At 39.9% G+C, this 13755-nt stretch overlaps 1 protein-coding gene across 2 annotated transcripts; it reads right to left on the bottom strand.

The window, feature by feature from the left end:
* Positions 1-168: 168 nt before the first annotated feature.
* On the bottom strand, positions 169-11797 carry LOC134741178 (cytosolic carboxypeptidase 6-like). 2 transcript variants are annotated; one of them, XM_063673953.1, is made up of 12 exons: positions 11657-11797; positions 8013-8260; positions 7562-7656; positions 6391-6607; positions 5759-5927; positions 4313-4380; positions 3922-4080; positions 3049-3140; positions 2560-2774; positions 1670-1887; positions 1194-1366; positions 169-331 (listed from the first exon to the last, which is right to left on the bottom strand). In XM_063673953.1, the coding sequence occupies exons 1-12, from the start codon at positions 11661-11663 to the stop codon at positions 199-201; spliced, it is 1794 nt and encodes a 597-aa protein (XP_063530023.1). In that variant the 5' UTR covers positions 11664-11797; the 3' UTR covers positions 169-198. The 2 variants fall into 2 exon arrangements, with proteins under 2 accessions (XP_063530023.1, XP_063530024.1); XM_063673954.1 differs by having other exon boundaries at positions 171-331; positions 1740-1887.
* Between the last annotated feature and the right edge of the window lie 1958 nt (positions 11798-13755).

Raw genomic sequence — 13755 nt, 5'->3', positions numbered from 1 at the left:
AGAAAAATTGCATTTAACCGATTTCCAAGACCGAAGTGATCCCATAAGAGCTCCGTGAACAAAGGTTTGTACGGAGCTCTAAAAATATGAGATTACCGTAGATTTTCCATATGGACATTTCTCAATTTTGGAAACTTTCCAACGGCACATCAGTACACACTACACGCCGATTACGAGTCAGAGTCATGCGTGTCGTACTCATCGCTGGTAAACCTCGGGTGCAAGGGTCGGGCCGGGCGTGCGAGTCTCGGGCGAGGATCGCGGCCAGTTGGCGTGCGGACGATGGCACTCAGGTTCACCACTGACAGGCGGGGCGTGCGGACAGCTGTGCCTGCAATCATATCTACTATTCTACTATTTATAAACATAAGCTAAGCCTTCACCGATTTTGACGTGATGGTTGGCCATTTTCATACTGACGTTTATGGAGACAATAGAAAGTGACAGTAACTTGTAAAACCGGACCGAGTACGATGCTAAATAATTAAACAGCGATACAACTGGATACATAACACGGCCAGCCAATCTTTCTCCGCGTGCCATATGTCACGTTGCACAGTCTGTAGCTTGAACAATGTGTTCAAGTTGCCTAACTTTGTATGGCTTTAACATAAAGGGCAAGGTTACGGTCTAAGTTTTGAAATGAAACGTTATACAACGTTACTTATACGACTTTATTTACGTAAAAAACATTAATGGTGAAGCAAAGAGCTCTGGAAACACGGTACTACTAGCGCCATCTATCGACATACATATGTCGGTTACTAGACCTAAGAAGAAACCAGTCGATTACTTTAAATATGAACATCAACCATCTAAAGTTTAAGTCATAGTTATCCCGTTGATCGATAACGATATGAGGATAAGACACAAAAAAAAATGTGAACCCGGTATTTATAATTTTGTAAAGAGATTATGTGTAAGATTGTGTCGGTATACATACATATACACGGTGACTAAAAAGTATTATTTTTGAATTTGGAAACTTGTGTTATTCAATAAAATTAAGTTGAAATAAAATCCTCTAGAAGTCAGGAGAATATCTAAATTATTTATTTAGATATTACCTATAGCTATATAGTAATAGCGCTTGGGCTTCGCAGCTTCAATACCTATATATTAGCAGTGGAATGCCATGCGTTAACGTCAGTACCACCTTAAACTATGCGTTAAAACCACCAGCCACAGTGTACCTGTGATAAGAGGCAGTAACGGGTCCAAATCCGGCTCTAGTCTGGGCTTGGTGCGGCGGAGTCGCGTGGAGCGCGGGGGTAGCGCCCGGAGCGGCGGCGGCGACGCCGGCGGCAGCGGCGGTGACAGCACCCGCCCGGCTAATACACGCCGTTCGGGACTTGAGCTTGGCGACCTGTCACCATGAATCTATTAAATGCTTTGTTCTTGCCGGCAATTGCGATATTGCTAATAGTCGTCATTGCGATTACAGCAATAATGATAGTTTAAAAAAGTCAATTTCCAAAATTTTAAGTGTAAATAGGTCTGTGATCATTTCCGAAAAAAGGATAAATTAGTGTTAGTTACGCAATTACTTGCTGATGTAGTTACCGAGACAAGTTTGACATCCTCGCTTGTGTGTTCCTGTGAATGGGTGTCGAATCACTCGAGTGTTGCAGCTGTGCGGTAAAAGACAAGATTAGTGCATAAATCGTACATTTTGGTATGTATTTATGTGCGGTAAGTGTTCGTGTAGGGACATTGGGGACCATGCGCGGCGGACTGGCCTTTCTCTGTCGGCGGCGGGGCGCCGACGCCGACGCCGACCGCGGCCATCTTTCTTCTTGGTTGGTGCTCCTTGTCGCGGGGGTATGACGCCGATGTGTCGGTAGTAGTCGCAGAGAGCCTTCACTATGGATCGGCCGATTTTAGCATCTGTTGTGCTTAGTCGCTTAGTTAACTATTCTCTTCATTGAAAATTGCTACGCATCATTATCAATCAATCAATAATTTATTTCGAACATAAGTCCATAATGTGTTAGTAACATACATACTAATACTTAAATCTAGGGTTAGTACAAACATAATATTATAACAAAAGTTTACATAATGGGGCATGTATCTGCACCCAGCATTATGCATTATGGCAGTCGGACGAAAATTATTACAACTTTATGAAACAAGATGGCGCTAGTAGTATCAACATTGGGCAAGCAAGGCACAGAAAAAAAAATATTTTTTTTATTTGTTTGTCAATGCGTTGTTATAAAGCAAGTTGATATTACTTAAATAGTGTAAAATAAAAAAATAGGATATTAATGTCTCCATACTTCACAAGTACAACATAGATAGACTAGATGTCGCTAGTAGGCCAACTATGTCTGGTAAAAGTACTAAAAATGAAAATGCGTATATCATCCTAATGCAAGTGTAAAACATTAAATAGCAAGTTTATATAAAATTAACAATAATTTATAAGTCCGACTCCGAATGAATAGTAGATGTAGGAGGGCGGAGTACTTCATACATTCATCTGGTTGTTACTCACAACTAGATGGCGTTAGTAGTACACCAATTACATGTATTATAAAATATTGAAAAGGATACAAGCATCTTCAGTATAGTGTATGTAAGGTCCCTTGGGAGTTAGTCGGCGGCCTCCAAGCGAAACGAGTAAAGTGTAAGCGTCCACTGCGCCCTCCGGGAGTGCCCGGCGCGCTGTGCCGGCTGCCAGGGGGTCCGCGTTGTACAGGCATGCCTCGGGACGCCAGGCTTCCACGCGGGACGCCAGGAATTTTGGAAGGACGGCGTGACGCTCAAACCTAGAGTGTGTTGATTCACGGTTAAAAGTAAGTGCATCAAAGCACCAAACTTCAGAGGTGTTAAAATAAACTTGAAACTTGAGGTTAAGAAACTTATGGGTTATGGGGCAATGCAGGTTTATGGTGGTGCCGGGAAATCATTGTCGCCTTGAACAAATAATTTACAATAGGTAGGTACTTGACACATCAGAATGTACTTACTTATTTGTACTGGGGGTAATATTTTTCTCAATGGCCATGCTGAAGTATTTCTAGAAACCGATCGTTTACCCACCTGTACACGTCATCATATGAGTTTCCTCTTACGAAGACTCCTTCAAAGCTTATGTCCGCGTGCAAGTCAATTATAAAATCCAATTGAAGAGACTGAAAACACAAAATATTGATTGTAATAATTATATGTATATATTAATTTTTATTTCAATTTACTATTACGAGTAACAACTAAATAAATCTAAATTTAATTAAAATATGGACAATTATTTTGGTGTATCAAATTATATTATTTGATCTAGCATATGATTCTAACAGATTTTTAGTCAAAAGACTATGGTATGTCGAATCGGTGCTATTATATATTCGTGTCGGTGCAAATTATATTTCGTCACTATACTACAGAAATACCATGAAAATTCAAAATTGTGTAGAAAACATCCTAGATGGCGCTAGATGTACCAACTTTCGCTTCGTTATTATATAGTATGAAGCAACGATATTGGAGTTGGACACGATCGTTGATGGCCACGTCCGCGGCGACGGGATTATCGAAGTTGCTGGCGTGGAAGTAGGACCCCACTGGTTCCACCGCTGGTTGATCAGAAATATGGCAGTTCTAACAAGAGAGTTACACCCCAACTAGCTTACTAAGTCGCATAAGCTTAACTCCACTCTTACGGCTGTCAGTCGAAAAACAGTCGTGTGAAAGATCCCTCGTTATCACAAACTTTTTTGCCGCACAAACTTGTCGATGTAAACGTGCTCTTAACCATATCGCTTTTACTCGATAATTGTATAAAGGTATCTCTCGATCGCCTTCTTACGACTGATATGTCGTATGATATATCGCGAAGGTGGTGGCGGTGACCCAGCTGCGGTTAAGGTCGGCGCCCAGTCTGAGGGCTGGTTGCCCAAGTTACACCAATGTCACCTTCTCAGCGACGAGCTTGGACACGAGATCGTTGACAGCCACGGCGGCAGGGTGGGCGAAGGTGGTGGCGGTGACCCAGCTGCGGTTGAGGTCAGCGCCCAGCAGGTCTGAGCGCTGGTTGCCCAGGAACACGCCGTCGGGGTTCAACATCGGGACCACCTGTGGGTAATCGTATTTTTAGTTTGGTTATGCTAAGGACTAGAAAGTGCTTTGTTAATTTATTCGCCACTGAAACCTAGCCTAGGTTGGAATTAGGTAACATTAGAGTACCTACTTAGTTCAGTGTACGATATTTACATTCTTAGGTTAGGTTAGGTAATAATAAGGAACCGGATTACACTGATATTGTTTATTGATTTCACAGAAATTAACTGCATTATTTTATTATTACCTGAACAGCTACGTTGCTGCGGAGCGCCAAAGCCTTATCCGATGAAGTTAGGAAATAATCGAGGATACCTGTAATTAAATTAAATTAAATACAATAACGGGACGCGATTTTTAGATAAGAATTTAACAGCTTCTGCTAAGCGAAAAATATCTTAGGAGATCCTCATACCTAAATGTTTTAAGGGTCTCTGGCAGTGGCAAGCTCGGTTCTTCATACAAACGTAGTTCCGCTCTCATTTTAAAACGACTAGCTAGATTGCTCTGAAACTTTGTACTTACAATAGGATAAGATAAGGTATATCTATGTTTGTAATTAGTTTATGTAGCTTCAGATACCATAGTTAAAAAATACACCGAAATTAAGTTTTTCATACAAAATTTGTTTTTGCTCTATTTCGTTTGTTTTATAAACTGGAGCTATATAAACTAATTTAGGACCTAGATATACCTCATGTCATTGTATGTTCAAAGTTTCATTACAACTCAACACGTAGTTTTAAAATGAGAGCGGATCTACGTTTGTATGGGAAGGTGCAATTCGGCCGAGCTTGAAGGGGGCTAGGTAAGTAATTAATTTATACCAATTTCTGAAATATATACATATTATAGCCGTCAAGAAAATCGTCGGCTTAAAAAAATACTTAAAAAAAACTACGCTAAGCCAAAAAACCAATAAATTTAAAAATAAATTTCACTATAGGTAGGTTAGGTAGGTACCTAACTATACAAGTATAGTATGTAAATTTAATACGGGCAAACCTTTAAACGGTGGTTAGCATAGGACTTAAGAAGTATATTGAGATAACTTTTGCTTAGAAATGCAAAAATATTAACCATACAAAATAATTAGGCCCGCACTGGCCGCAATTGTAAAGCAACACAAAAGTTACGAGATTCGAGCTTTTTATAGTAGGTAACTGCAAAAAAGCTTTGACAGTTGCCTACTATAAAAAGCTCGTATCGCGTAATGTCATCTCATGTTATGTCTCGTAATCTTTGCAGTAGGTACTTACATTGCTGCTCGGTAAATTCTCAAAAAATTATTAGGAGGTCATGTCATAACTCGTATGTATGTAACTTTTTTTTTTATCTGGTTTTTATGGAGGCTTTGGACACTCTAGGTGAACATGTCAGCCTCATGGGTGCTATAATAGTTCCCTACTCAAGGGAGAGGTCAATAAAGTGGTAAACACTGATTGCTTTGTCCGATATAGGCTCTGCCAACCAACAATTGATCTGTCCATTGTGCATGGAGCCCAGACTACCAAAAATTCTTTTTCTCAAATGTATGTAACTTAAAAAAACTGATAAGTTGATAACACATGTAAGTTCTATGTCAGGTTTGATTTATTGCCCGGCACACTGTACTTTTTTCCAAACAGATATGTTTGCCATCCATAGGTAGGTATACGTTACCTAATAATCCGGATTCTGTTAACATGGGTACCTTGGCAGATGAAAGACGCCGGCGGCTCGCCGCCATGCGTGCGCGCAAGGATGAGCACGACGCGCTTCTTTGGAGCACCCTTATTGCCCTTCACCGCGGACTCTTCTCTCATCTCTTTATCCTGGACCCCGAGCTCCCCTATGGTGATGAGGTCAACCTTGCGTTTTTGCTGCAGGGATAAAAAAAAACATTGAATATGGAGGATTGAGTATGTACTTCGTAACTGATCGTAGCTTTATAACAGTCCGTATTAGTAGGTACTTAGTAAAATCAGTCTAATCTTACAATCTAAGGTGTTTGAAATTCAAATGGCAACGGTTTTATTAAAACTAATATCTAATTGTAAGCCAAATTAGATGTACTGTCCGCGCGCGAATTCCGTGCACGGCTGAGGAATGTTAGCAATGTTGGCGTCATGACAGAGTAGTGTCATTTTGTATGTGGGCGCGGCGCACAGCGCACACCCTCCCACGTCCTCGACCTCCGAATGCACGGAATTGGCGCGCGGACAGTAGGTTGCCTTGCCGTCGTGTTACGATGCAACAGAAAAAACTTTAATATTATTAAGGTGAGAAAGACTGCTCCATCACTTGTGATTGTGATAGATAGTGTGCTAGTGATGCTAGTCTCACCGTAGTTTGCGCAATGCACTCCCTAGCAGCAAACATCTGCGCGCGCTTCTCCCATAGAGTGAGATACTTTTGCAGCCTCGAATAGGAGTAGGGTACGGCCGCTGTGAAGTGGTACACGTCTTCCTCGCGGTCGAAGCCGAAGGCGAGGCTCAATACGCGCCGGCCGCGGTGCACTGGTGACTTGTGGTAAAAGATGAAACGACGGGGGATGCGTTGCCTGGCATAGAAAATGACAATGGAAAAAATATGCGGAACCGCTTCTATTTGTTTGGTCCACAAAATAGTTTGTTTAATATATCACTACATAGTATAAAACAATGTCGCTTTCCGCTGTGTGTCCGTCCGTCTGTCCCTATGTTTTTTTATACCACGTCGGTGGCAAACAAGGATACGGCCCGCTTGATGGTAATAAGCAGTCACCGTAGCGTATGGACGCCTGCAACACCAGAGATATTACATGCGCGTTGCCGACCCTTTAAAAACCTATGTATGCTTAGATCTTTAAAACTACGCAACGGATTTTGATGCGGTTTTTTTAAATAGTGATTAAAGAGTAAGGTTTATAATATATGTATAATTTGTAAACGATTTGTGTACATTAGTTGAACTACCCGTGCGAAGCCGGGGCCGGGGCCGGGGCCGGGGCCGGGGCGGGTCGCTAGTTGGTTATATATCATAGTGTACGTACTAAGCACGTTCAGTAGGGTAGCACTAGCACTGTACTATAATATTTAAATAGGTAGGTACGTTCAGATATCTATAGTATCAGCTCTCTCTTCTTCCTGCCCTTATCCCACGTTATGTGGGGTTGTGGGGTCGGCACAACATGTTTTTCTCTTCCATTCTGTATCTTTTGTCACCTCAGCACTCACTCCTTTCCTTCTCATATCCTCTGTCACACAATCCATCCATCGCTTTTTGGGTCTACCATTCGCTCTCCGTCCATCAACATTCATCCCTAACATTCATCTATAGTATCAGCTATTAACTTCTAAGCATACTAGCACATGCGTGGTCGACTTGATTACGATCGGAGCGGGGCGCAGCACAATCAAAGTGTCGAGCTTGATTGTACCGTGCATAAGTCACGTCACGTACGGAAACTAATTGCATCCAGTGTGCAAGCACACGCCAACTTATGTAGCCGACCTACCTTGTAATGTAAACTTACCACTTTGGACGCGAGGTTGAGCGGACTAGCGGTGTCATTTCCCCGTTGTATAAAGTTCTTTCTTTGCCTAAGTTGACTATGTTGAATATTACTCTCTAAAATACAATAGGTGCTGTTATTAAATTGTTTACTTCATTATAAAGTTTGAAAGTGTGTCAAAAATAAGGAATCTGAAGAAGTGGAAGTATATTGGATATAACCTGTTATTGTGGCTATTAATCTACGAGAGGCCTAGTATGTAATTTTGACTGATATTGGTAATTAAGACTATCATAAATAAAATGTGAAATTATTTATAAGACGACGAGATGGCGAGAGTGTACAACTGTAGTAACTACACATAAAGGATTTCATAATTTCATGTACATAGGTAGGTACATTGTCCCCACTAAAATTTTACTAGACCTACAAACAGTAAATGCGCAGGTTTCAGAATCTCAAGAAGACAAACCTGATCCTGCTTCACATTTTCCACGGTAAAGTTATACCAGAACCGCGAGCGCGGGCGGCAGATATCGGGCCGCACGAAGAGATCGTACTCGAGCTCAGTGATGTGATCCGCTCGGCCCAAGTTCCCGCACTCGAAGGCCGCGTCGAAGCACAGCTGGCCGCGCTTGGCCTTGCCACTATGGCCCGGCGGCCTCACGATCAGCCGGTTCAGGTTGCCGAGTCCTCCTTCTCCGTCGCTCTCTTCGCTGTCTGGAAATTATAGAAAAGACAAGTTTTTACTAAACTTTGCATTTCTGAGGAATTGCACGTAGAGACGCACACCCTCCAGCTTTCTTAGCAGCTTAGCTCGAAAGTAGGTACATAGCTCACACTCGAACTTTAGTCGCGATAGTACGTGACAATGAGTGGTGGAAGTTTTTTAATAAGAATCATCACGGTTTTCATGGTGGTAAGTACCTAGACATTCTGTAGCAACTTGAATAGACATATCACATGTACGCGCGAGCTTACAAAACTTCTGATTGCATTTTGACACTGGACCCTCGCCGTTAAACACCAACAGTAAGTTGCCAGGGGATAAATTACTTAATTATTAATTTAATTTAATTATTTACACAGGTACATAAAACGTGACGGTGCTAATTTTATTTACCGTCATAAACGTGTTACCTATTTCTCTAATATATTTTTTATAGGTGAGGAATACCATTAATGTCCCTCGTGTATATGGAGGTGTGCTCCAGGTCGTTTGGGTACGAAGACATCGTTAGGACTGATCGTGTTTCTGCGGGAACCGTTCCCGGCCTAGACCGGCGCCTACCTGTTAACTTGCTACAGACTGCTCCGTTTAGGAAAAGGTGTACACCTTTTCCTTAATACTTCAACTCTAGGTTAAAAATTAAGATTATGTAGATACTTAACTACGAATCTTTCGTCAAAATTTGCAAATTAAATAAGTATTTGCTTTAAAGGCCCACCCCGATTAACACCATACCAAAGAGGATATAATATATAGGATAGAGCGGTACTGTCATAGTAAATTTTGTAACCACAGTAAATTCACTGCCATCTATCGACACACTTTAAAACTAGAAATGAAGATTTATAAAAATACGATTAAATGTATTTAAATATGGATAAATGATTTTTTTTATTTGCATTAATATTTCTATGATTTTGAACTATGTTCTTTCACTGATATGCGTTAAAATTGTTAAATAACAAACGAAACCGTCAACGCCCTCTTTACGAGAGTAGGCCAAAGGTAGTGGCGCCATCTGATCGAGAATCAAATTTTCGTGCTTTTCGAGGCACATTTTTTCCTTAGACTGTATCCATCTATTACGGAGTTATATCTATCTTTGACCATACCTACCGGATACCACGGTATTCACTCTCCCAAGCAACTCCCAAGTACCTAAATGTAGCTATCGAAACAGGCAGTTGTCAGACTGGTGGTGCTATCACCACGCTTCTCACTTATCTATATAAGTGAGAAGCGTGTACCGAAGGGCGAATGCTTTCTTTGCTGGTAGGTTAAGTGTTTTGGCTATGCGGGTGTGGGCAATCTGGACCATAGGTTTTTTCAATATAACGTATACTTTGAGATCAGATTCTATTCTTTTAGAGCACTTTCTGAAAGTCCCTCTGCATCACTCGTACCATATTGCAATTACATAGATGGAGATATTATTATGTAATTAAGGTTAGGTTCGCTTCGATACAAATATAAACCGCAGAAACTCTTTGGAACAAAACACCGATAGCATTTAGTAGGTATGTAATACAATATTTTTCAAAACATAATCCGCCCGGCCGCCGTCCCGTAATCAGCCTGTATAGCACGTATAGTTTAAACTTAGTGCCCCGTAAGATTGGCGGTGAGTCGCGATACAAACCATTCACAGCGACACGCCACCCGCTAACGATTGAAAGGGTAACTATTTATTGCGAATTGATTCGCAAACACCTTAAACTCATGCAATACCATCATCATCATCACCATCGGCGTCGAGTCTATGTGCTTGAAGCACAGTAAGCAGCAAAATTATTCACGCTAATAATACAATAGTTATTTGTACAACAAGAGAGCAATGTTTGATATTTCTTCGAGTGCTTATTTTGAGTCCAAAGCGAAAGATTCTATAATAGATTCACGAGCGTAGCGAGTCACATAATAGTACATTACGATACAAGTGCGAAAAATAGGAAATCACCTATTCGCACACGTATCGTACAACGTTTTACAGTACATATGGCCCTTTAAATTTTCGTCATAGTTGCGTAAAGTGCTAATTATCGCACTAGTGCGGTAAAGCCGCATATGTACTGTAATAGTACACTTCGATGCTAGTGCGGAAAGTATGTCATTACTTCACGAGTACCTACGGCTCGTGGCAAGACTCGGGACGAGTGAAGAATGACATTTCCGCACGTGTATCGAACGACGTTTTTTTTAATACAGTTGCGAAAAAATAAGAAAAGCAACAAGTAAGGAACGGAATTCGAAACTTTTTATTATTAATTCTGTGACATCATTGACATTGACATTATGAAGAAGTGTTTTTCTAGCTTTTATTCGACTAGAATTGATTTTGTTATTATTATTGAACCCACTTCAATGAAAGTTTTTTTTCAAATGCATGTTCTTTAAGACAGAAACAATTGTAAATATTAAAACTGTATATTATTACCTAAATATCGTTATTTATGATTATTTGTGTATCGTATATTTATAAAAACAATTTCGAATGTTGCCTTTGGAAACTTAAAACATTCTTGCAGTAAGAAAATACGCCTCTTCTTTGACAGGCGTTCCGTTCCATTCAGACATTTTATTAAGAACGGTTTTTCAACATTAAAAAATAAACGTGTTATAATACTTATAATGATGAAGAGATAAGTAATGAAATATGCATATTTTATTCTTAAATTAACAGTAGGTTTTTATGTTGATTACGACGTTTAAATGAAACTAATAAACTTTTTGAGCAACTGTATGAAAAAAAAAATTGTATTACTATTTATAATACTATAATGCATAAGTCCCAAAATCAACCTCCAACCTTTTACACTCCAACGAAGATTTACTCGTACAAGTATACAAGCCAAAAGCTAGGTAAGTCAGTCTCCCGCTTCAAAATTATCATTTTCATTAATAATTTAAGGTTTTCCGGATGCTTTATTACAAACATCACTAAGGTTTGTTCTTAGTGCCTTTCCTAACCTAATACTTACAGCCTGATGACTTACTATTAGGCTCACATATGTGGTACAACAGACCGGGGGTGGCGTGTGGCATGCTCGGGTGTCGTGTTTCTTGCCCGCATGCCTCGTAAAACAATTCTAGCAGGCACGGTAAACCACCACAAAATTAAACGCCACATTATTTCTCGTAGGTGTCACAGGATGCATTTCCTATTTTACAATTTTTATTTTGCCATAAATTATACGGGATTTGTAAAAAACGGCTTACAACATAAACGTAAATGTTAAGATTATTAATATAATTCAGACGGTAGCTAGAATATTGCTGTAGTTTATAGTTACTTTGGTATTTTACTTATTTACTAAGTCTAACAACAATTAGGCACTTTGACTGCTTTATGTGTGAAACTTCTTTGGAAGTACAAACTCTTTACTTACCTGACATGATGGCGATGGCGTCACGATCTTCTCACCAAGCTGCCTCACCGTAAATGTATCTCATGACTATGCTTCGTCTTTCCATACTAACTACTTAAATTATAATAAAAAACATTTTAGCGACTACATTTTTCCTCAGCTCACTTGACTGGCGTTGCCATGGGTATATAGCAAGTAATATAGTCGTCATGCGACAATTTTCTTGTTATAATAAAAACAAAAATGTTTCGTAGGACGCATAAATATGAGCAATGGTTGCTAGGCAACGCCTGCGGCGTAACACGTGCTACGCGTTCATAGCAACAGCCATGGATATATATGTAGACATTGCACGACGCCAATAAGCGTAAAATGGTGTGCGCTGTTAGAAACAATGCACATTGGCAATCGAACTTATTCTAGTTATGAAGAAGCCTTGAGTTCGCTCAATAGAAAGTCCATTAAAAATACCACAAATCAGTCTGGACATACATTGTCTAAGGAATCAAGATCTCTATCGAGATAAATAGGGTGATTATGGTTGTTTCCTATAGTGTAGACAAATATCACAAATATAATTGTTTTCCAGGATAAACCGAAAAACGATATCAATCTAGTACAATTTATGGTATTTCCGCTTTGAGTAAATTATTTTTAATTTAAACAAAAACTCATTCAGAGGAGGAGAAGCAATGGATGCATTAATTTTGACGTCAAACAGTAGATGATAGAACAATCAGCAGAAGTTGATAAGCGGGCCAGGTGTTCAAAATGATCTTGACGCGACTTTATTGTTAAGAATTAAGATAATAAGAGCTGTACTATATTGGATAGAGGCTACGACTGCTACGAGCGGTTTTGACGCGCCGCGTGGCCCCGTAGAGGCTCCGCTACGCAGGGCCATGGAAGTGACGGAAATGTAGGTACCTAAGTGTGGCGCTGCCTGGCTATTGGTGACAGTTCACATAACTAATGTGGCCCATAACTACTGGAAACCTACATAATATAAGTATAGACTGGATAAATGTAGACGCGAAATATTAGTGAAACAGACGAGCTTTTTACCGAATTGCCGATTGCCACGGAAGTTAGGTAGGTAAATGGTTTTTAACTCAATCGGAACCCGAGAAGTACCTAAATCAAATGTAATTTGCGCATATGTCGATCAACCCATCTTTTACGGGTACCATTTTAGACGTGAATCTGAAATAAAGGTTTGCGAATTACCTATCATTCAGAAAAATAAAACAGCACCAAATATGAACATGTGGTTTATTAATAAATAATATATTAATCGATATATTATTGCACGTATATTGTGATGCCGAGTAGTACTCGGTATCACAAATATACGCGCTCGCGCTTCGCAAACATGAAACAAAGCTCAACGGAACACAAACAAACTGCCAGACTTCGCACACGTAATGTCGAACACTTAGGTACTCTAATATGTACAAATATCTATAGTTATATAACACCCGCGCTATCCATTACCCATCAATATAATTTAGAGAAAATGTTTTAAATAAAATAACAACTGGACACGAGAGTCCTAATTTTCTAAGAAACAAAATTACATACATATCTTAAATGTGTTCCCACTTAACAGCAATTTACATATCATTTGGATACCTACAATACTTGGGTGTATACCGTGTTTATCATAAAGAGGCATATTAAGAGCAGTTTTGCACTACGTCCGATCCGAATTCGTGAAAATATGGTCCGAAGTAGCCGTAGAACTAGATCCGTCTGATTTCTTTCCGAAATCGGATGACGTAGTGCGTAAATTACCATAGAAATAGTTCTACGGCTACTTCGGACCATATTTTCACTGGTTCGGATCGGATTCGGATTGGACGTAGTGCGACACCGCTCTAAGACTAAAAAAATGATACTAACGTGAAACAAATTTTAGAGCGTCACATATTACTGCGAGAGGGACCCTTAACATTTATTTCATTTTACTTTCATATTCTTAAATCTAAAATAATACTCCTCGACGTCCAGAATCTGAGGCAGTTATCGATAAACGTTGCTTGACATTATTCAGCTTCAGAAATAAATAGACGCCATGTAGTACAACAAAACCGGCCAAGTGCGAGTCGGACTCGCGCACC

The sequence above is a fragment of the Cydia strobilella genome, chromosome 4, assembly GCF_947568885.1.
Source record: "Cydia strobilella chromosome 4, ilCydStro3.1, whole genome shotgun sequence".
Classification (NCBI taxonomy): domain Eukaryota; kingdom Metazoa; phylum Arthropoda; class Insecta; order Lepidoptera; family Tortricidae; genus Cydia; species Cydia strobilella.
Note: the sequence above shows the minus strand (reverse complement) of the source record. Positions and strands in the feature narration are given on the sequence as shown.